At 41.4% G+C, this 25,611-nt stretch overlaps 1 protein-coding gene across 1 annotated transcript in view; it reads right to left on the bottom strand.

The window, feature by feature from the left end:
• rtn4rl1a (reticulon 4 receptor-like 1a) overlaps positions 1 to 25,110 on the bottom strand; it is an 81,399-nt gene extending 56,289 nt beyond the window's left edge. Inside the window, exon 1 of the mRNA XM_023416572.2 lies at positions 24,472 to 25,110. Within this exon, the coding sequence (XP_023272340.1) occupies positions 24,472 to 24,484 (13 nt within the window). The 5' untranslated portion in view covers positions 24,485 to 25,110. The remainder of the gene's footprint in view (positions 1 to 24,471) is intronic.
• Between the last annotated feature and the right edge of the window lie 501 nt (positions 25,111 to 25,611).

The following is a 25,611-nucleotide window of genomic DNA, read 5'->3' as shown; positions in this document are numbered from 1 at the left end:
GTGGCGTGCGTGTGCATGTATATGACAGCAATAGGGAGAGGGGAAAAAAAAGGAAAATAATTTTTTGATGGGAAGGCATTTATTTCAGACAAGTTTGAAATTTGCATACAGCGATGGCGCTGGAATCTGCTGTACAACTGCTGTAATAATTGGCACCCTTTCATCTGGGACACAATTGGAGAGAAAGGGCTTGTGCACGTGCGTGTGTGCACGTGTGTGTAGATACGGACATACTGTATTCGTATAAACGTGCTTGTCTGTGTATCTCCTGCTTTGCATAAATGGCTTCCTCCTGTGGCCCTGTGAAAGGAGATGTGGATTGGGACAATAAAGGAGGATTAGATTGTGTCTGAGGGCGTGTGTGTGTTGTGTGTTTGTGTGTTGGCTGTTGTCTGAGGCATATGGGAAAACGATTTAATGTGAACCTCCAGGCGACTAAAAGATGATGAGAAAGCATCTCATATAAAGGCATTAAATAGCCACTGTTACTGTGTTGGAGAAGTGCTGTTGTTCATTAGGGCAGGGACACTAACATGTGAAATAAAATGTCCATTCTGTTCTATGACAAAAAATACATTTGATTGAAACACCGGGATACTTGTGTTTTATAAACAGAGAGAGATTATTGTGAGATTATGTTCCTGGGGTGTTGATCCTCGCAAATGGGATCAGCCTCTGATGAATATGACAGCAGAACAATATTCGCTGAGGGTTTGAATGTTACGCCTCTTCCTGCTAGTGTCTTTATAGGATTACAGGCATGATGTCACATCACACAGACAGCTTTTTCACTTAAAACGCCTAAAGACGTGGCACAAATCACTTTTTGCATGTAAATATTAGTATTCGGTTTAACCTCACCAGATGTGCAGGGTTTAAACTGTCAGTTCAAATCAGGTAAGTAGTCAGTCATGGAAAAGTATGCCGAAATGGCTTTAAAATGCTTTTCCGCTGAGTGGCAAAATCTCTAAATTTGGCATCTCAGAAAGTCATGGCAAAGTATGAAAAGTTTCTGTAAATGCTGTTTGACCCGGGTCTGTGTGTACGCCTGAGTATTTCATTTACTCACTTCAGCCCACTCCCCTCTCTGCTGTCTGCCTCTGCTTCTGTCACCCTCTCTCTCCCTTTCCTCTCTGTATTTTTCTCTCAACATGTCTGTCACATCTCAGACATTTCTTCGTCTTCTATCTACGGAGCCTCTCATGTCAGGCAGAGGGGCTGAAATAGAAGGGTATGAAATATGAAACAGATGCATGAGGAGGATTCGCTCGGTTGCAGAAAGTTGCGTTGAGTTAAACATCTGTGTACAAGAAAACACGCTCTCTCTCTCTTTCTTACACACACACACACACACACACACACACACACACACAAATACACGTATGTGCATCCTACACAACAGCATACACCAACCATGCTGGCAGCTATTCAAGTCCTGCAACTATCTTCCACTGGCACAGCAACGAGCAGCAGTTCTCTCAGAAATGTTGTAAAATAAACCTAAATGTATTAAAAAGAAATAAAATTCTGACTCCCCATGATGGCATCACCCACTTTTCCCAAATTGTCTTCTCAGAATAGGAGAACTAGGCAGCCGAGCACAAATATGTTGAGGCAAATTTATAGTTCTCCCAATCTTCTAAACTGAGACTGAGAATTTAGTTAAGGAATATATATACTTAAAGTTTTCAGACTTCTTCACTTTTTGCACACTTTATTGTGTTGTAGATTTAATTATAAGTGGAATGAAATATTCATATTTATACCACTTTTACCCATCAATCTACTGTCAAGAACCCAACATGACAAAGTGAATACATGTTTTTTCCAAATACATACAAATCTGTTAAAAACCAAAAACTGAAATCTCTCATTTACAAAAAAATTCAGACCTTTAATTCAATTCTTTGTAGAAAAATCCCCTCGGCAGCAATTACAGCTTCTCCTGTGTGAAGCGTCTGTGAACTGCCGCAGAAATCATGGAAATCCAACATTGACATGTTACCTTGAAATGAATAACTACCTTGGATAACCTTGAGTTGCACTGTGGGAAGCGTTTTGAATTGAATTGACTAAAGCAGTCAAGCTCATTGATTTTCAACATTGTCTGCAATGCAGCAGTACAGAAAAATGAGTGACAGCTCACACATTTCCGTCATGTCATAATATATCCAGCCATAATTGAAGAGTAACCTCTGCCGAGATTCATAGAACACTAGGAAATCCCAATCTTTTACACTTCAACATTCACAACATGCTGCCACATCTGTGTCAAACACTTGTTTTCTATACACAGAAAGAAACTGGGGAATTCTTTTTTCTTTTTTCTCTTTGCTCCTCAGTCTTTATTATAGAACATAAGCCCCACACACTGCGTCTAATTCTGTGAACTCTGGTACTGGACAGTGTTATGAAACCTCTTCCCTGTCATCAGCAGCATGTCCTCTTTGACCTCTATAGCTTGCTCACTGTGCATGTCTTTGTGTGCGTGTGTGTGTGTTTGTGGAGTGAAACGGGTCTACCTGATGAGAGATTCGTGTGTGTGTGTGTGTGTGTGTGTGTGTGTGTGTGTGTTTGAGAGCATGTGTATATTTATGTCTTTAAAAGGAGCTTTGCTGACAGATTGTGCCTCTTTCTCTAAGACTGGACCAATGACCTCACACTGAACTTTCTCCTTCTGTTTCCTCAGTCTAAACACAACCATAAGATTGGTGGAGCACAGCTGGACTGAAACACTGGAGACGGCCATATTCCGTAGAAAGTAACAAAAGACACTTACCAGATTTACATTTGCTGTATTTTGAACTACCCAGCTGCTAAGGCGTATGAAGTAGTTAGACAAAGCTCCCCTGTGACCACCACTAGTTTAACTCTATATATAGAGCTGTGAATCCTGTTAGTTTTGCTGCTAGAACATTTTTCCCTTTGACTTAATTTTCAATGCAGCACTTTCTGTCGCTTATTTTTATGAACATTTTCATACTGCACTCTCACTCCTTAACACTCATGTTAAGAATGTGAATATTTTTTCACAACTCGCTTTTATCATTTCTTTTTCACATGAGAAAAGAATCAGCAGTAGGTAAAAAGAGGAGGGGTGCAGGGTGACTGCGAAAAATAAAATCGTAAAAAGAAGAAAATCCACAAAGGAAAAGTCTGATGCTGAATTCCAGTATGTGTGAGGAACCGACTGTCTGTTAAACTGATGTAAACAAAGAATATGTACACTACTCGAACACGTCTGTAGATATGACTACAGAGATGACGACACGTGTGAGCCTCCTCTGCAGCCATGCAGACCCAATCACAGTCTCTCAACAGAAACCTCCAGACAAACCGAAGCTCGACACTCGAGTCTTTTTACATGCTTATTTCCTGTTTTCCTCCGTGTTAACTACATAAGGTTCTCCATATTCATACACATTCATAGCTTGAATAATGGGAAAATTTCTTAGTCCCACTGCAGCATGGCTGTCAGGGATGCTGTGCGAAAACATCAAAGCCACCGCAGCCCCATTTTCTTTTTACACCTCATCAATTCTGCTCCAAATTCCTCTTTTCTCTCTTCTCTTGCTGTGGTTTTTAATTCGCCGTCTACTTAGCCTCTGTGACAAAGATTAGTAGGCCTGAATTTTTATTCTTACTGCACTCACAGTACAAGTATTATGATGTGCACAATGGACAATAGCTAAGTTATAGCAAACACGATACAACCAGCATATATAATCATTAGTTTGAAATGTTAGTTTAATTTTAGCTGTACTTTTTAAAAGACAATTTAACAATTTGGCTTATTCATTTGGTTCAAATAGCAAAACCAAGCCAGAGCTCAGTTACCTTTGATTCCAGAAATAGAGATAAAAGTAGTAATGGACATATGATTATTATTGAGGTCTCATTTCCATTTGAACTACTGTACATTTGCTAAAGCGACATCAGAGGGTTGGCTATCCTTTAGCGGACATGCTGCAACATTTTCCCATTGACCCTCAGAAAACATGCTAATTTCATTCAGCCAATCACACCACCTAACAGTGAGTGGGTGTTATGATGGACCTCCCTGACCAAACAGGGTTTCTACTGTTTGATACGAGTCTCTTCATTAATGTGCAGTGGCGTGAAATAAATGTAGCGGGATCACAATCTGTCGACCCAGATCACACATCAGAATCAACTGCTGTAGAAACTATCACTTTCCGTCTGTATTTCCCAGACTGACGACCTGTTCTCTGCAGTGCATGCCGAGATGTGTGTGCGTATGAAAATGTGAAGGTGTGAGAGTCACAACACGACAGGCGAACTGCACACGGCGCAAATGAAACTCTCACATTGACATTAACATGTTTTTGTTTTTTTTATTTTGCATCTAATTTACTTCGAAGCAGCAAAAGGCAATAAAAATAAATTTGTAACAATTCCTCAGCACTTTCAGTTCCATAAAAATCTCTTGTGTGTGTGATGCGACTGTATTACACACGTGGTCAACTCGTGTTATGTCACTGATGAATCGTCAGCACTTGTTATTTTGCCTTCCTTTGCCACAGGATGAAGGTGTCTGTCAGTTAGTTCATCTGTCCTCCAGTTTTGCCCTCGGGTGTAATTCACTGTTTTTCACGTCTCTAAACGACATTCAGTTTGCTGCTGCAGGTACAAGATACCAGAACCAAACCTCCAGAGTTGCATGAAATTTTCTGAGTCCATTCATGGTCCCCAGAGGATGAATTATTCCCTCTAGTGCAATCTTCAGGCCAACAACAATCAGTCAGCTGAGCACATTCATGGTATCGAGGGGATAAACCTTTTTATATTTTTAATGACACCTATATATACACTACACTATATAAAATAATGCTGCATCTGTTTTGTCAGACTTTAAGACTTGCTGTTTTATTGGTGACATTCAAAATAGTCATTATATGGTATTAAAGTGATGTATTATGGGAAGCATTAACATGATTAGAACATGAAATAATTTCCTCTGGAACCCCATTGCTTTTTTTACTTACTCGAAAAGGTTTTGTTCAGCCAAGGCTACATGAATGGCCCTGCACATATGAGTGAGCCCATTAACTTTGTGTTTCTTGCATTTCTTTGATGTCCTTCTCTTGCAGTCTTTGCAGAAACTAGCCTTCAATCTGACTTCAATCCCAGCTGCACTTCAAGCTTCCTCTCTGCTCCCTCTTGATCCTCCTTCTCACGGTAGCGTTGCCTTGTCCTACCCAAACAAGCTCTTAATGAGGCCAAATCTCCCTTTTCACACACAGACACACGTACACACATCCACGTGCAGACATACTCATGCATGCGTGCTCACGCCCGATCAGTTCTCAGGGTGGTGTTACAGACCCTCGTGGCTTTGGTGTAAAATCTCCTTCCCATCTGTCAGTGTTTTACACATCTCATTCTCTCCCTCTCTGTCTTTCTCTGTCTCCCAGCTCCCTTCATTCCACCTCTCTCTCTGGGGAGACGAGCTGAAAGTGCCTGTGGGTTTAAAGCCTCTGGAAAGCGGGGCACCGACACAGATCACAAGAAAAAGTGACACAGATAGGATGGGCACCGCGACATAGCGTCGAGGACCCCTGCCCTGCACCTACCCTTGTTTTTAATTCCTCTCTCTACGGTATTTTCCAGCGGCCTGCTCTCCTTGGCCCAGGAGCAGCAGATGTTACGGAGTTAAGCTGTAATCGCTCTACTTTAGCTGTAGGCGACAGCTGTGCTTATATATTCTAAAACAGCAGCATCCCCTTCACTGTACCCCTGGAAGAGTGATAGTTATTGGACCAAACTTATATCACTGTAAAAATCCCCATCCTGCTCCAGTGCACTCTTGACTTTAACATTATTCATTTACATCAGTCTCTTTTTATTCAGTCGCTTTGTTTTTGATTTATTCAAATCATTTTTTTTTGCCATCTCTCCTTTGTTCAACACCATCAGTCTGACTTTATGTACAGTCTCTCTGGATAGTTGTCTGCCCATATTTCAGCCTTCCGCCTCAGTGTCTTGTCCTCATCTGGAAATCTGTCTCTGTTTCTTAATTGGTCTGTCTATAATGCATAATGTCACTTCATAGACAGGATTAGTGCCTCTCTAGCTTCCTCGCAGATGAAGGAGAATCGATCGGTTTATCCCAGACACCACGGCGGCACAGTCAATGAACATACTCAGCAGAATGAACTTCATTCAATATGGCCAATACTCATGTCGTGTGTCTGTGTGTGAGTGTGAGAGAGACACTGAGGCAGGCAGCGAATCTGCAGTAGAGTTTGAAAGACTAAAAATAAAACTTTTTTGTTTTTTTTTGAGTCCAGCCTGTTCTATAATAGAAACCAGCACAGTGAACTGCTTTTTCCTGAAAATACTTTTCACATTTAATATTCATTATGTTGATGCTCTTACACTGAGTGCTTAGCAATTAGCACTATGGTAGACTAAGCTTCTTTTTTATGCATCACTGCTTGTATAAGAAACCAAAGTTGCAACTATTTTAGTAACGAGCTTAGGTGAATCATCAAAAACATCAACATCATGGTTTCTATAGAATGATATGAATCGTGACCTGTTACTGTTACTGAGTGTGAACTGTTTTCCCTGTCATCTCCCTGGTGATCAGAGTCCATTAATTGATTAGTCGATAAAAAATGAGCAAATTAACTCTGTAACTATTTCAATAATCGATCAGTCGAGTCATTTTTCAAGCAGAAATGCCAGAAATGTCATCAACTTGGACTGTGGGAAACAATAATGAGCATTTTTTTCCCCCAATTTTCTTTTCACTTTATAGACCAAATAACTTACAGATGAAGCAGTAATGAAAATAATCATTAGTTGCAGCCGTAATATACATCATCATTACCTACCACAACCAGAAATCTTTACAGCTGCGGTGCTGTGCGCTGTCTCTGCAGTCTGTATGAACATTTCTGCAAAATTGATGGCACTGACAATGAACCTTCTGCACGTGTTCAGAATGAAGCCTTTGTTGATATGTTAATGTAATAAAAGTGCTCTGTGTCCCCCAGAATGTATGAAAGACCCTGAAAACCTTGGATAGTTCTGAGTTCATCACTAAATGAGCAGCAGTCAAAGTTAAAGTTCAGAACTAAATGTACTTGGTTATTATCTATTAACAGAATCTCCATCAGGGCTGCGAGGTTGTGGTTTGTTGAGGTTTGATTGTCAGTGGCTGGCATCATGAATAGATCATTCGGATTCAAATGCTGCTTAACTTTTGGTATATGGAAATATGTGGAATACTGAAATATTTTAACTAGGCCCCGCCCACTTTAAACCAGTGAGAAATACAGAAGTCTGTCATGTGAGAGAACCAGAGCTTTGGCAGAAAATCGTGTGTTTATGTGGGACTCAGTCATAGTAAGGAGCTCAGTGAGAACCGGTTTTCAAGGCCTTTAAGCTAATGTTGGGTATTAGCATATAATCATAATTCCTAACATAAATGTTGCATTAAGAGCTGTATATGTGCGGCATGAGTCAGTGTGCTCCTGTGAGCACGCACACATCTCCGTGGGCACGGACATGTGCGTTTGTGGTTTGGATATCAGTGGCTCATTTAGAAACAAACTGATACTCGCAGTCAGATAAGAAGCTTATCGTGTAGTGAGACCATCTCATAATTAAAACAAAATATCAATAATCTCTAGAGAACATGTTTCGTTAATGAAATGTAACTGGTGTGTTTACTCCAATATGTATGAATGACAAGTAATGATGCTTGCGTCATCCTGTAATAATATCTCTGTCAGGCTATAAAAACATCTGCCTCAGTACGCAGTCTGATAATCGTTCCACACAACATCATGAGTTCATCAAAAGTAATAGTGCTGATATGTTTGCCACCGACGCTAATGACATAGCTGATACCCAAGAAAAGAAAAACAGTCTGTAACACAAACTTTCTTCCCCAGAATAAACTGATTAATTGTTTTTTTTTTTTTCTTTTTCTGCCCCAGTGGAGAAGTGTTCAATTAAAAATGCAGCTCTGAGAGGAAGGCAACAGCAGCGCATGCATCAGCTTGTACAAAGCAGGATTGATAAACAATAAGCTGTCAGGATGATAAAATATGCCTTTAAAGTAAAGAAAGGTAAGGTTGGCACAAATGGGCCTAAACTCACAAACACAACCACACCTACACACACATTCTGCACATACTCTACACACACACACACACATACACCTTGGGAAGTGATGAGACAGCTCGACTTTTGAATTGAAGCTGCCCATCTTTGGTCAGCCCATAAAATTCCCCTCAGAATCACAGGACTGAACCGTAAAATTCCCAGTGATAAAGGGAATATATGACAGCCTCCCTCCTCTCTGCCCCCCCCCCCCATCCTCTCTCCCTCGCTCTCTCTCTGGGAGATTGCTGTGGATGGCCTGTCCCCTTTGATGTGAGTAGAGCAAGGGCTTAACTCTGCTCTGGCCTGGCTGACTGACTCCGATTCCAGAAGGTATTACCATGCTAACTCTTTAAGGTAAGCCTGTGCTCCGTTGCCTCTGGACCACAGGGGGCTCCCAGGTTAATGTGGAGGGATTGTAGTTGGAAGGAGAAATTGGGATGTAGGGGTTGTGGTGGGGTATAAACAAGGCCCAGCTAAAGGGGGAAGAAATAAATGAAGTGACAGAGTTCCTCTATGCAGTCTGTTTTTACAATTTTACTATCTATACTTCACATTTAATCCAGTTTATTTAACTTTGCTGAAATGTTCTTGTCATCACTAAAACTCTGAACAAGCGTCCAAACTGTCTGCAGTGGGAGGGGAGTGGCGAAGTGTATTACATGTTATTACCCACTTCTCTGCTGACATCCCAGGATGATTAAGGAGGAATTGAGTGCAACAATCTCTGACTCCACAACGCACTACATTATCTATCCCATATCCTGCTTCTCTGCTCACCGTGGAAAACATATGTAATGTGTTTAGCACACTGATGACATACACATAAGACATAATTGGTTATTACTCCGGCTGATCCAGACAAAAAAATATGGCATCTTTGGAAGCATACTCGAACTCCCACACATTGTGCAACCAGCGGCGCACATTCACGTGTGACTACATGAAAAGCCTCTTCCATGAACGTGTCTGGGGAAATGCTTGTGAAATGACATTTGGAGAAGATGTAGCTGTCTTGATCTGTTGCCGAGCGGAGTGTGCAAGGTCCCTCAGACTAGCAGAGGAGACAGATGGGAAGAGACGGGGCAGGTAGGAGCAGGCGGAGGGAAATGCAGACCAAAACACTTCCTGAGAGGAACGCAGGAACCCAGTTCTGTATTAGTGTCACATTTTTTACATTTATGATTGGATATAGAAATCTATTTTTCACTCACTGTGTTTGGCAATAGTGAATAAAAACTGATTAATCTTCTATTTTCTGATACAAAATATAGCTTTGTGTTCATTTAATGCCCATTTTTAGCCACAGACACAGCACTTCCTGCGAGTCCTTATCAATTAGTTCTGAGGCAATGAATGTCAATGATTCTGCTCAATGAAAACCTGAAGCTTTCCATTCGATCAATGGCCCCTGACTGATTAGCTTAGACTCGCTTTAACTTACAGGACATTTATTTTGGCAATAAAATATGTTTTTATGAGTGATTATATTTCTTAAATAAGTTTAATATTCTTGTATCAGTGATCGTCCCTTCAGTCTAGGTTCATCGGCAGTCAGTGTGATGATGAAGCGTGACCTGTCCTGACAATATAGACAAATGTACTCATCCCGGTCGCCCTAAATCTTGAGCAGCTCAGCACAAATCTGCCCTGGGGACAGATGATTTGCTCTGAGAGTCGTCGCCTGACGTGGTGTTAGTCACATACATTCACAGAGACGGGGAGAGAGAGAAAGACATTAGAGGAATATGATAAATAGTGAGGTAGGTCAATAGGTAACAGGCAGAAAGGCAGATAATGAGGTTTGTTTTATTTAAAAGGTCAACTGATTCATGCTCAGTTTATTGTGGCATTCGGTCCAGTTCATTAATAAATGTTGAAGTTGAACCTCAAGGCTTTGTGTTTGTACCAGAGCAGGTACTGAAAGCCTGTCAGAGGTTCCCGTCTGCTAAATGTAGTGTATTTCGTTTTCTGTGGTTGCATACGGCCCTTGCTATTACAAGACTGATTGCAGTGGTATTGATCTCGCCGGCTGAGGAATCGACCTAAAACATGTTTGACATCATCTCCTCCTTCTTCCTGCTCCATCTCTTTCACACTGTGCCCTCACTCCTTTTCATCATTCTACAGTGTAGGCCATTTTCCTTCACCTCAGCTCTCTACCTCCTCTTACAAATCACTCTCTCACCTTTCTTCTCCTCATGTTATCACTCTGGCTGCCATCACTCTTCAACAAATCTCCTCTTCAACACCCCCCACCACCACCACCACCACCACCACCACCAATCTGTCTTTTCCTTGGTTCACTTTTCGCTCCACTTTTTCTTGCGTCTCACACCTCTGTTTTTCTCATACACCCATTCCTCCTGCTTTGCATTCCTTGCTTCTCAAATCCATCATCTTGTCCTTCCAGCTTTAACATCTGCACCCCCCCACCTCCTTCACCACTTCGTCACTTGTCCTCTCATAATTTTTTTCTGCCCCTTCCAGTGTTCCTCTCTGCTTTCTGCAGTTTTCCTTCAATTCTCCTCTTCTCACACCAACATCATCAACCTCACCACTTGCTCTTCCTTTTTTTTTTAACCTCGCATCTTATCGTCCCTCCTTCCCTCCTTCCCTCCCAGGGTGATTAAGTGATGGTTGGGCTGGCACAGCTGGTGTAGTTGGGCAGGCAGCCCATCTTCATGACAGCTGTGCTGCAGTGTAGCTGCCAGATCCTTATTGGGGCAGTAGCACTGTAGTAATCATAACAACAACACAGGTCATACAGGCTTTTTGGGACTTACTGTATTATTCTGTAGGCATCTGTTGTGTTGTGATTATCTGTTAGGTCATTATAGCGCTAAATAACAGGTGCAGGCAAAGGTGTAAAAATTCTGTCCTGTGAAGCTCATGAGCATGAATATGACCACCGCTCGCATCATGTGTCTCACTTTCCCGTTTCACACATTCTTGCAGTACAGCATTTACTTCACACAGCTTCTGCATGCACACCTTTCATTAGCTGACACCTGCACAACAACATGGATGTTTCCTGTTGTGTGGGCAAGCTGGCATTAACACATGAGTCATTGGTGTCATCTGTTAAATTGCACCTCTGGGGAAAAGAAAAAAAATAAAAATGTTCTCAGAAGTTTGTGTCCCCCCCCACCCCCCTTGGTTCACATGGAGGTCACAAACCAGGCGGAGGGTAGGACTGACTCATGATTGAGCAGAAACTTCTGAGGTATAAGCACCTTTCTCAGAGCAGTAATTGAATTGTGCCAAGGCTATGGCGCTACAACACAGTTCTGAGCATGGTGAGCTGTACTAAAGTCACTATTAGTCACAAGCTGTTGTCTACTCGGTGGGAGTTTTTCCTCTTCTCTGCACACTTGTGCATCGTCAGTTTTAGGTCATGTTGACAGCTTAAGAAGATTAATGCAGTATTGGTTAAAGAGGGAGAGGGAGTTCGGAGGTTGCACTGTGGATGTCTTCACCCTTCCTCCCTCTCACCGCCGTAATGCTCCGTTCAACTGTGAGCCAAGCACGCACTGGCCTCTGTGTTGCAGTAATCATCCTCTAACAGACCCTAACCCTCAGCATTAACTGTGCTGACACCCTCCGACACAGATGCTGCAGGGACACGTCCCCCATAAACATCACTTACATGGGACAGCAGCACACCCATGAACCAGCTCTATCAACAATGCCTGCACCATCTTGACACTTTTATTCAAAGCTCACTATATTTAATGTCCTCTCTTTCAGCATATCCTGTAGCTCTAGGTGAACATTTTGCTCCATTCTTATGATATCAACCCATAATAATCTCTCCATAATTCAAAAGCAAATATACTAGACAACTAATAACATGCCATAAATGAGATGTTTCATTCCTAGTCACGATCCAACATTTGAATGATTGCTGACATAAAATCAAAGCTTGCTAGATAAAAGGAAAACGCACTATGGATTATTACAGGCACTACCATGGGCCCATCCTGTACAAATCATTTCTAATTTGCTGAACATGAAGCAGAGAGCATCAGGGTCGGTTTAGTGTTTTTGAATGCATCCCCTTCATATGTTAGTTCCTGACATGTTTCTCCAGTTTTAATCGCGCTGTTGACAATAAACTAGAGATGTTCGTAATGACTTATTCTCCTGTCGATTAAATGGAACTTTTCGACTAGTGGGGTGTGTGTTTGTGAGAGAGGGGCAAGGAGGGGCTTAATGAATTAATTCACTTCACACAGCTCTGCAATGAAGCTACAGCGCAACACAGACACACACATTAGAGTTCTTTCACGTTATATGATAAGTGTAAATATATTTTCGGTTCATTATGAAACTGGTGGGAGGAATACGACTGGCAGGCCGCCACACTGTCTAGGTAATTAATTGAAAGTCCACATACCTGTGTTGAATGTGGTTACTCATTTCTCCAGCTGAGTGGTTATTTGCCAGTTTATTCTGACACAACCTACATACAACCTTATTTTCATTTTCTAGATCAAAATACCACCAAACCATGCTGGTTTTACCAGAGTCTTCTGTCCCACTTTACACCTCGCTGGTTTACAACATCCAGGCACTAGTGTCAGCACTGCGTAGCATCTTAGATGTAATAGTTATACTGTACGGTGTAAATAAAATAAAATATTAATAATTGGTGTAATGGACTAGTATTTCTCATGCCGACTAGCGAGGGTCACAATGTTTAATCGTTTAGTCGACTAATCACACAGATCCCTACAATATACAATATGCAGTATACTGTATAGTACTTCATTCACTTCATTTGATGGTCCAGGTACAAAAATAGCTGTTCCAGCCAGCGATTCAACACGGCAGGTATAAAAAACGACTAAAAGCAAAATATATAAAAGCCCATTTGATGTATTCTGACTTACTCATTCTGGAAAAGAGCATCAGTGATGCATAAAATATAAATGTAATGTCATGAAAATGACTGTGGGTTTGTGCAGTGATGTATGATATGATGTTGATTTACTTGAATATTACAGTGAGTACACATTCATAACTTTTCCAGCTCTGCGAAAGTTTGTCTTTGATTACTTTTTTAGTTGTGTTCCAGAAAACCTCCACGCTAAATCCAATAAAAGTGCATCCTGGGATTTATCTGTACAGTGTCCCCAGCTGAGCATCTACTTGTTATGTAAGACTAAATATGACACACACACACACACACACACACACACACACACACACACACGTGAACACACATGCATGCACACCGTGCTCATACCCACACACAAGTGCCTCTGTGTTATGAGACTCAGGCTGAAGACACAAACAAGCTGTGGCAGCAGACAAACAACACCTTCTCACACTTCCCTCGTCTCCTGTTCTCTCACATCGCTCCATCTTTGCTTCCTCTCGTCACTCTGAAGCACGCATCAAACACACACTCAAACAAAGTAGAAGCTTCTTCTAATTTCAGCCATTTCGTGCGTCAGTGTCTTTGTGTGGTGAGATGTGTCACAGAGAATTGCTCTATTAGAACACACAAACAAACCGAACACTGATAGGTTACGGATTACAAAAATATATTGTACAATAGCAGATAAATACCTTACAGGAGCTAAAAGGACGTGTCTCAGGGAGGAAAAACAAAATCTCATCTTGGATACGTTTTCTACAGACAATAGACTAGAACATGATTGGCCATTTGCCTAAAACCAACCTAATATTAACCAATTGGAATGAAGCCACAAACTGTCCACAAGCTGGACACTCACTTATCAACAGGATCAGGATGAACGTGGTCCGGTTACAGAAGGGTTGACATCATGTTCTCACTTTCTTCATTCACAAACATTCCCTAATACAGAGTTTGCTCAGAAAGCACACAATTATAACAGTGAATACACGATCCATACTCATTTTACTTTCACATTCCTCCCTTTTTTTTTAATATTGTTATTCAATATCCAACACAGAAAACTGACCTACCTTCATACACCCCAGAGCCCAGTCTCACACAGCTGAACAAATCCAATCAAAGAGGAGAAGAGTCTTACAAAAAAGTAAGAACTCTAACAGAGGTTATGGGTGCTATGAAGGAAGGTAAGTTCTCAGAGCCCAACATGATGTCTTTTAATTGCTTAAATTTCTAAGTTACAAAAGAAACAATAAATTAATCAGCAACTATTTCGATCATCAGTTGATCGTTTTGGTCATTTTTTAAGCAGGAACGCCAAACGTTTGATTTCAGCTTCTCAAAATGAGAGCATTAGATCCTTGTGACAGTAAACTCCACCATGGACTTTGGGAAATTATAACATATAATTTTTACATTTTATAGACAAAATTATGAATCGAGAACATAATCCTCAAATTAAACTGAAATCATTGTTAATTGAAGCCCTAAAACGTACACATTTGAGCTACTAGTGCACAGACGACATGGAAAGCATCTACAGTCTATGCCATTGATATTTTACCTTGAGTCTAACTTTAAAGTTAAACTCTAAAACAACATTTTCTTTTTATTTATATGAAGGCCACAGAAACATGAAATCTTATCTCAGTGTGTTCAATAGAGAAAAACAATAAGGAAGCCACTGTCTGCTTATGAGGACAGTTGAGGTGATCTTATATTTTGTGCACTTGTGTTAAGAGTGTATCATTTTAACAGAGCTGTAACTGTAAGTGTAAGCACCAGTCAGAGGCAGATGGGCTCGTTAATGCAGTGATGTAGTTATGTAAGACTTGCTACTGCTGCCGCTCCTGTCTGTCTATACTGCAGTACAGAGAGAGAGGGAGAGTAAGTCCGTGAGTCTGTCTGCATGTGTCTGTTTGAGTGATTATATATGTGCAGACACACAATGTTTTGGTGTGTGTGTGTGTGTGTGTGTGTCTGTGTGTGTTTGTGTAGAAACACTGTGGGACAGATGGGGATTGATGTGGTAAATCAGGAGGAATTGACTTGTTGTCCTGGGTTTGATGAACTCTTCTCCCTCTTTAACCCATCTCCTTCAATTCCCCACATGCTGGGTAACAGCCAATACAGGCTCTAAACACTTTACTACACGGACGTAGCAGGACGAGGGGGAGAGAGACAGAAAAGCAGAAAGCCTCAGAAGCCAAGGGAACAAATGGGAAAAAAAAAAAAAAGGTTGTAAGGCAGTTTCTGGACATGCATATTAAAACAACAATACATTTTGGGATAGTCAAGTGCTCCATTTGAGATTTGTTACAGGGGGTAGACAACACAACATGAATAATGAATGAAAAATGACTTTTAACTATGAAGTAACTAAAGTACAAACACTGCTTCAATATGAATGGATCACATGAGGCTGGATGTCAGTGTGAAGCATGTGTTAACTATGAGAGATGTCTGGGCATCCAAATTTTGATAGAAGACATTTACAATGCAAAACGAGAAAAGGCAAAATGATCTGTAGTCCAAAGTGTAGGTCCATCAGTCAAAAATAGCACTGCTGCACATCAATGAGTCCTTCAAAGTCGATGACAAAACACATCATCATTGCCTCCCGCTAAGACTCATAAAAGCTTTTTCTGATCTGAAACCCGATTGGACAGGACATCATCAAACTCGCTGATCACTGTAACAAAACATTATCTGTTGTTAGGAGACTGGAAATGATCAGCAGTCTCCCAGTGGTGACGCAGCCATCCACCCCGACCTTCTCCTTGCAAGGTCACATTCATGATAAGGAATGTCATGCTCTGGTTGGGGTGGATGGCAGGTGTACAGTGCTGTCACACCAGGGACCTGGGTTTGGTCAGGTTAAGGCAGCAGAAGCACTTTGGTTAAGGTTAGGAAAAGAAGAAGTTTTTTCTTAAATGTAAATAAACACATTGTGTCTGAAGTCACCGTGAACTTCCTCTGTTTCAAACCAGACGACAGTCTTTTTCAAACCTTAACCTATGAGTTGCTGTGAGCATCTAAACATACCCATAAAAGAGTTAAATAATGCTGAAGTCACTACAAGTAGATATTGTACTGCAAGTGCAGATATTTTGGATGGAAAACAAATATGTTGTCAATGAAGATTTTACTAATATGTTCACTATCGATGTATTTGCGGCTCGCCAAATGCGTAAAAATTAAAAACAAATCCTCATTACGTATGTAGAAAACGTTTAGTAATCCTGTTGCAATTACGTTTCCTTCAAAACGCATTTTGTGATCCTTACCCCAACCCTTATCTTCCCACGAGGACAGTTTCAAGATATTGTCTCATCTCTGAGGAATGACAAACAGGGATATAAAGGACAGAAATGCAATATGTTGGGAAATGCTGCTAACTGCCTCGCAACCTATTTGACCATCCGTTATGGACGTGTTTGCAATGATGACTCAGCCACTTCAAACGAGAGAGTCTCCCTCATGGAGTGTTTCTGGTATTTTGTCTACCTCCCTATCTACACCGGGGGAGAATCACAGATCCTGACTCAGATCCCGTGTATCAACCTGCATGTGATATCATGGCTGCTGCAGTACGAGACAGTGTATGTAGAAATGTTAAATACCTTATCCCACTTACTTATTACTTATTTTTCTGTCTCTGCAAGTTCTGTTTCCATGGTAATATCCAGCATATTCCATTTATTTATGTTTGCAGGGCTGTTTGTAATCAGGACAAGAAGATGGATATCAAGAGCTTATCTAGAAGAAAACCTGGAATGGGAGCTGTTGGCTACAATAGACTGCATGCATGCAAACATGTTGCAGGGAATGTGAGTGGCACATATAAGAATAACTGGCGTGTGGATTAGAAGAAGACAAGATTTAAATAAAAGAGGGAGGCGGAGTGAAGAAAGGCAAGAGAGAGGGAGTGAAAGGATGGACTGAGCCGTGTGATCTGCCGTTGGGAAAGCAGCAAGCCTTTACTGCTGAGAGCTGTGGACCCCAAAATGCCTTATCGGAAACCAAAACAGCTATCAATTATTCAACAGGTACAGAGCGAACCAGCTACAGAGGAGAAGACATGGGAGGAGAGAAGATTTGAGGGGGGGGGGGGATAGAGGAGATATATCCTTCATGGGAGTTAGACACAAAGGATTTGAATTTTCTTTCTTTTTCTTTTTTTTTCTTGTCAATGTGTTAAGAAATGTGCTGTCTGGTGTGTGTTCATCGGTAACACAGCCACCAGTTTTTGACTAATACCTCAGCAACTATGACTAAATATGGGACTTTAAGGTTAGTGGCAGTTAGTTGACAATTACGCTCAGGTTGATATGAATGGCTTCAGATTAGAGGAATATTTCAACATTTTAGAAAACGGGCTTTCTCTCTGAGGATGAGGTGAATATATCAACATGGTTAAGTGCACAGCTGGTCGTTTTCTGTGCTTACATCAACTCTAAAGCTCACTAACTTGGCATGCTGCATCTCGTTTGTTTAACATTCATGATGAGAAATGTCGCAATTACAATGTGTGCCTTTAGGGGGTGTTACATGTTGGATCTATTTCTTGGCAAACAAAAGCTGGGTGCAGTGACTCGTCATCACGGAGAGGTTTGGTATCATTGTGCCTGAGCAGAGAGTGTGCTCATCAGTCTGGCAACAGGCATTATGGCTGAATGGAGAGACTGCCATTTATTGAAAAACAGCTCAAAAATGTACTCATGTAGTCACACATTGTTATTTTTACATTTCTATATATGTACATGTCAAAAAAACAAGACACCACCTGTTATTTACTAAACTTTAGAGGTGTTGGTAGGGGTATTTTTGAACTTTTTAGACAGAGCAGGATAGATGCTTCCCCCTGTCTCCAGTTTTAATGCTAAGCTAAGCTACTCTACCTCTGTACTTAATACAAAGAGAATGATATCCATCTTCTCATCTCTATCTCAGAAATCTGCTGGAAACATTTTAAGGTTATGGTTTCTAAGATAAGACATGCCAACATTAACAAATGATGGTGGCCCAGTCACTTGGATGCTGCTGCAAGTGACTAGTTCGTCAAACAAAAAACTAAGTTCTTGGGCCAACACACACACACACACACACACCCACACCCAAAACAAAATATCTTTTCACTCGCCACTGGCTCTATCTCTCTTATCCTCCAGGTGAAGTCTGTTTCCAAAGAATCACTTATCTTCTTCCTGTGTCATCTTTCTGTCTGTCTCACACTAGCTTTCCTGTCTTTCTGCATGTCTGCATCAGCATCTGTTTGGTACAGCTCTTCTAGTCCTCCAGCTCTGGCATTTACCATGATTCCTGACACACACACACACACACACACACACACACACACACACACAAAGTCCTTCTGATCACTGTGTTTTCCTGCTACGTGATCACACACTTGTATCACTTTCATCCAAAAACTTTCTCACACTCATGCATGCAGACACACCCATGCATCTCTCCTCTCCTCCTCCACATACACAGTACGTGCACAACTAGCCCAAGCTTTTGCTAAGTGAACCTACAATCAGAGGTCTCCACGGGGCTCCTGATGAGGAGTAATGTCTGATTTGATTGGGCACTCTATTCACACAGGACCTTCCTGCTGTGTGTGCAGCAGGCTCTCAAGGTGAACCACAGAGATTCATAAGCAAATTAGTGCACCATATTTACGAACACTTCAGCAACAACTTTACTGCAGCTGCAATTAAACAAGCAGTATGAGTCTAATTAGAGGGAACTGAGGCATAAACCATTTCCACTTTGTTCAGACCAAAAAAGTGTTAAAAACCATAAGGCCAGCACAGCAAAATGAACAATGTAAAAGTAGTGCCAAGTAATGTTTCCTTTGCTATGGCTGGCTCCATTAACATGCTCTGTAACCTGGAGAAAAATATTGAAAGTGCAAAACAGTATGTTTGTACATAAAGATAAATGTGTGATAGAGCTTTGTTTGGCAAGAAAGTTGGAATAAAACACTGCAGGGCCATTTCATGCTCTGTACAGCATAATTTGTTGCACTCTGTGTTTGTTTATTTAGCATCAAAACAATCCTTGCTCATTAAGTGTTTCTTTTTCTTTTTTTGTTTTTTTTTGCATTGTGTTTGTGAGAGTTCACCAGTTTATAGGCTGGGAGCTTGTAAACTATGAGTCCCTGTAATTATTTTAACTTATTTATACACAGTGCATTGATTGCAGATGCTATGCACATTCCAGAAAATTGTTGTGCAACTTAAGGATAAAGCAGAATTCAGCAGGCAGACCTCGCCGAGCTCAGAAGCAGCAGAAGAAAGGAGTCTGAGTGACCTTGAGATCAGGCAGGAGGAGCGGTTGCAAAGGTCATTGATATTCACAGCCATCGCACGGACGCTCACCGTGTGTGGCTGTGTGTTCATGTGTGTGTGTGCGTGTGTGTGTGTGTGTGTGGTGATGCGTTTCATCCTGTTCTCTGCTGTGACTTGCTTTAGAGATGTAATTGATTATCATATGAATTTGACTCCAGTCATCACATCCCAAGATGATTTAGTTCTCTAATATGATATATCCACAGAATCTGCAAGAAGAATCACGCTCCCTATATTGTGTCCCTCTGCCTAATCTGTAAAATCTGGCCACTGCCTCAGGATGTCAGTGCTGCAAGAGCAAATTTGGATCAATCTCAGCACTCAATTACCCCACCATTTGGTGCTTCACGACCCGAATAAACATTTTGTCACTAATCCATATGTTATTATCATCCACCAAGGCTATCATAGATGCTTGTAAACACGCGCACACACATGCACACTCGCACGCACGCACGCACGCACGCACGCACGCACGCACGCACGCACGCACGCACGCACACACACACACACACACATAGACAGACATGGCAACAGAAAAGAGTAACAGCAACCGCTAATTGTTTGACTGTAGACTTGACAATGACCTGCAGGCAAAATGCATGTGTGCCAATGCAACTGTCTGATCAGAGGGAGAAAGGATGTGACATTAGTCTTTGTCGCCATGCCATCATTTACAGTCTATGCTAATACACTGTATCTGATGACTGTACACATTTTAAAAAATAGATGAAATGAAATTCATGCTATGAGAACCTATGCAGGTTTGGAGATGATAAATTATTTCAACCTAATTAGCATGAATGACTTATTGCTTTGAATTACATACAGGTCCATGTTTCTGCATGAACACACAGCATGTACTAAAAATGTTTTGGGTTGAATGAGGACAGACTTCTCATTTGTTTAGGTCCAAGTTGAGCAGGAACTCCATACTACTGCTGGAAAGTTTGATAATAAGGCCAGACTTGATTCACATTTAGGCCCAGAGAAGGCCATTGGCCCTCGAGCGAGGTTGAGGCTATAGTCTGAATGAACAGTGACTTGCAATTTTACCATCATATATTGATATTGATCAGAGGATTTCAGTACAAAGTTGAAGTTGGTTATAGATTATCATGAATGAAGGTAATATCACAGAACATTTTCACTAGTTCAGTTACTGCAAATTTTTGTGGATTACAGTACATTCTTTGGAGGAACCAAGACCGAAAGCGAGTGGATGAAATCACATTAAGTAGTAATGATAAGAGCAGAAGAGACCATGTTGTGCCTTTAGAAGCTCAAGTTCACGACTCAAGAAATAGGAGCAGTAATTTTTCAAAAGTGTGACATTATTCTCCCAAAATGTCAAACGATCTCATCAAACCCGCACTCTGTACTCCTTTGTACCGCTTCTCTGAGACATAACTCCGTCAAATCTGAACACATAGACGCGACATATCGTATTTTTGGATTCAGTGTGGCTTACACTTCCCGAGGATATCATTATCTCTGATGCCCGTTGTGGATAAATCTGATTAGAAATCATATACAAGAAAATCCTTATTTTAGCTTGCCAGAACTTGCCTGAAAATTGTCACATTTTTAGGTTTTCTTTCGCATTAAACTAGGCCAGTGATAATTTTCTGTACATCCATGTGGTATGATGCAATCACCAACTATTGACAGCTAATTCGGTATAATTTTAATGGTGCCAGTTTGCCAAAATATAAAACAATATAAGAGTTGAATAGGGGGCACATATGTCTGACTTTTGTCTGGGGGGGGGGGCTTTGCAGTGTCACACTTTGTAAGTGTTTAAATGTATCAGTCAGAATTTATTGTGAAGGGATATTATGGACAAGTTTAATTTTAGTTTTTTAATTTCTGTTCCATTTTATGAAATCCTTGACACAGCACAGCTCTTTGTGGACCAAACTACACATTTCAATGTCATGACTTTAGCTCAAAATGAATTCAACAAAATCCCTGTATTTATTTCTCACTCCAGTTTAAACACCAACAAAAATGTACATCTGCAGCCCAGTCGTCAAGTGTTTGCATGCTCTTATCTCAGGTTTTTAGTCACAGATATTTCTTAAACACACAAACATACCTAACACACCTAACACACCTGAGCTCCAGAGGATAGCAGTTTGCTCATTGACAAATAGTCTCAGGATTCCCCTCAGAATGCCTCAAAAGGCTGCCATCATCAGCATTTTACTATGTATTTTATTCTAACCTAGTACGCCACATTGACATCAGATTGTGTAGCCGTGACTGAAAGAAGAATGATGGGTGGAATGATGATAAGAGAGTTCTTTGTATTGATCAATTACGGTTGATTAGTTTGTCTGATCCACTGCTGTCAGGACTGTGAAACTTCATTCACATGTTTACTTTTAAAGTCATCCACACTAACACACAACACTTCATCCTGACTCCTGATCAGTTCCTTTGCACCTTGCACTGAATGACTGTGTTTTCTGAAGGAAATCATGGGGTTACTTGTAATTTATGAGTGTAATTGTGTATGAAAAAAAGCTAAATTAAATTTGCAATTTTCCAAAAGGAAGAAAAAAAACTAGATGAATAGTGCTTAGCTTTGGCAAAAACAGTATCAGAATAAGCCTGGCTTTTATTGATTAAGAACTTCCTTGTTAAATTCACATGTAGCAATAGAATAGTGTAAATTAATAATCTATGAATATTGATAAGTAAATATGTTTGAACTGTAATATGATAGGATATGCAGAAAATAGATCTGAAATGATTAATCAATTAATCAAATTATTGTTTCCCTCAAATGCCAAATATTTGCTACGAGAGCATTTGATTCTTTTCTTGGTAACGTGATAGTGAAGTGAATATTTTTTGGTTTTGGACTGTTGGTCAGATGAGCAGCAAAATCAGATTTCCATTTTGGGGCTTTAGGAATTATGGTTATATGCCCATTAATGTGCATTTTAATGGACATTTTTGACAATTTTCTTACATTTTATACACAAAGTGATCAATTGAGAAAATAGTAGCCAAATTAATCAATAATAAAAATAGTTGTTATTTACGGGCCTGGTTGGAAACAAAAATCCAAATGGAACTCAATAATAGGAGGGCCTTCCATTTATGTTGTTCCTAATAAAAGAGCTTTCATTTTCTTAACTAGTCTTAAGGTTGTACATGTTTTTGTTCAAACAGGGTCTGTGTGTATGTGACCATAAAAAAAAAAACCTAGATAAATAGAGAGACAACTGAAAAGTGGGAGACAGAGGCAAGTAAGGGAAACAAATCCAGCTTCAAACAAGCTGGGAAACAAAGCTTCGGCAGCCTCCCAAACCAGCCAGCTAGCAGCCAATCAGCCTGCCAGGCCTCTCTCCTCTCAGACTGAGGCTGGCAGCAGGAGCTGGCCAAGCAGAGAGATAGAGAAAGACCGAGCGACGGACAAGGAGAGAAAGAGAGAGGGAGTTTTCATTACACAAAAACACTTATCCTCCTTCTCCTCACTCTCTCTCTTTTGTTTTTATCCCACCACAGAAAGATACTGTGGGTAAAGGTGACAGACATAGATAACTGTATCTGAGGCAGACTGCACAATTACTCTGAATTTTATTATTGTTACTGACAGTCACATATTTGTAGGAGGAGATACAAAGCAGCGCATCAGCCATCACCACTGCGTGTGCGTGCGCGTGTGTGTGCGTGTGTGTGTGTTTCTTTGTGGGTGGGTGCTCTCCATCTGAAATTACAGGGAGATTAAAATTAAAGCTTGTCTCCCTCTAGCCAGCAAGCTCTCTCTGTCTCTCTTTTTCTCTGTCATACACGCACACACACAATGACAGCACTAATCAGCCCTCTGTCAAGCCCATTAGGTCCCACCCTTAATGAGGAGATCGCCCAGCTTGTGCCCTGACTTGGGCCAACCAAGTGAGCTAATAGATAATGATGTGCATGGATGTGTGCGAGTTGTTTCCCTCCTCTGCGTTGGGCTGCATTGAAATGACAAATGACAGACTTCCAGTGTCTCTATTAAAGAATGTTTTTCTATTATGAGGGGGAGGGGAGGGGGATTGGCAGATGAGTCACCACTCCACAAATACTTCTCTTTAAAATGTCTGTGTGTGCATATGTGTGTACTTTCATATTTTGCATCAATTTAAATTATAACTGAATGGGTGGTATTTTAAAAAATGGAGCACCAGTTTTTTAAGGATTTGTTGAAAGTGATGTTAACTGGACCTCCTCTTTGTCACACACGTGCACGTTCATGTGCGCATGCATACAGCGAAAGGAGGCAGTGTGAGGGACTGGAGCTTCCCTGTCAACACATACACAAGCAAGGTCACTGTGGTAAAACCTAATACCTTTTCTCACCACAGAATAGCCGCGTGTCAGTGTGAAGCGTAAACACCAAGGTGCTAGGCGCGTGCCTGCCAGTTGTTGTCCTCTCTGGGCTCGCGGTCCCGGCGGCAGAGCCACCCTCTCCCTGAGTGCAGAGTGAAGTCAGAACATCCTGCTGTCTGTAGGCTGGCCGCCTCATTCTGTCGTAGCCACTTTAACCACACACCAACACGAACGCGCACTCATTGGCTGTAGTGCGCGCTCGCACAGAGTGCCCAAACAGATGAAAGTTTTATAACAAAAGGCGCAATTTTTAACTTTTTTCCAACGGTCTCCATCTCATGCGCTCTCTTTCTGTTCCTCTCCCTCGCGCACACTCGCGCGCGCAGAAACAGCACCAACCATCCTCTCGCAGGCAAGTCCTACAAACTGCAGTGCGGCAGCGGTTCGCTATTTTAAGAATATTTTTTACATGAAGTGGATAAATATTTAATTCCCTTTCCAGTACCGGCCGACAGAGCGGGTAAAGGACGGCTGGTAAGTTGTTAAGGAAGCGCCGAGAGGCTCCTCTGAGACTCCATTTAGCCAAAATCTTTAAATAGGCTAAAAAAAAAAGCACTCCAAGAATTTGTACCAACTCACACACACACACACACACACACACACACACACACACACACACACACACACACACACACACCAATAAACAGCCCAGCCACACGCGCTCCCCATCACCAGCAACAAAAACAAGTGAATTTCTCTTCCTCTTACCTCGCTTAAACATATTGGCAGCGGCTGTTTGGACCGTCTAGTAGTGTCTGTGCTGGAGTAGCATCCTTGTGAACGTCCAGTCCTGTGCTGCTATTGACTAAATTGTTAATTTGATTCCCTTTGGCCGCTGGCAGGCAGGCTGTAGTCTTGTCTCCTCGGTGGCTGTATTGTCGAGTAAAGACGGTTGGAGGAAGAGGAGGAGGAGAGGTGGTGAAGGAGGAGGAGGAGGAGGAGTAGGGGGTCGGATGATGTTTGACAAAATTGAGGACGAAAATAAAAGGTCCGCCACCGGTGGGCAAAAACGAAGTTGTCTCGTCCGCAGTTTTTATGAAAGAGGTCGGGAAAACACCTTGTCCCGTACCAACAACACTCAGATGTGTTTCAGTGATATTTCAACTCACCGCCATCTGGTGTTTATGATTCAATGACATGCATACTGACTTTATTTGATGCCCGAATCTAAGAGAAATATGCTGTCAAGAGCGGATCGTAAACAGCCCCAAAAACCAGAGGAAAGTTCCTTTATATCTTCATCTTCTTCCTCCAGTCGGCTTGTCAGGTTGCGGGTCAGGTAGAGACTTAAATGTGCTGTGTGTGGATCGGCAGTGTGAGTCAGTGTCGTCCACTGTCTCTGTTACCGGAGAGCTCCGAGGCAGCCGCTTCAATCCCCCTCCCACAGCGAGATGTGACTGATGAAAGCCAGAACATCTCTCTCTCTCTCTCTCTCTCTCTCTCTCTCTCTCTCTCTCTCTCTCTCCATATTCAATAGGATGTGCTTTATTGGCCTGACAGGGAACAAGCCTACATGTTGATGAAGCAGTCATAGGTGCCCATATTTAAATCCTCAATTCTTTGCTCCCTGTTTTTCTCCTTCTTATGTCCAAGTCTCTACTGCTCTTTTATCTCCCTCAATTTAATTTCATTGCAACAATTCCACATGCTTTGGGCGCCAATGTTGCATAAACAGTATTTCCAAAGCTTCAAGTCGAATTAATTTACTCTCCTTCTCTTCTTCTGATCTCTCTTCCTCTTCGTCTTGCTTTCACTCATTGACCATCTCTCTCTGTCTCACTCTCAAATTCAAAATTGCTTTATTGGCATGCTCATAATTGAATGAAGTAGCCTACAGTATTTCAAGTA

Source organism: Seriola lalandi, unplaced genomic scaffold, assembly GCF_002814215.2.
Source record: "Seriola lalandi dorsalis isolate HSWRI2012SDOR001 ecotype SW California unplaced genomic scaffold, Sedor1 jcf7180002054567, whole genome shotgun sequence".
NCBI classification, from domain to species: domain Eukaryota; kingdom Metazoa; phylum Chordata; class Actinopteri; order Carangiformes; family Carangidae; genus Seriola; species Seriola lalandi.
This window is presented reverse-complemented; position numbering and strand designations above follow the sequence as displayed.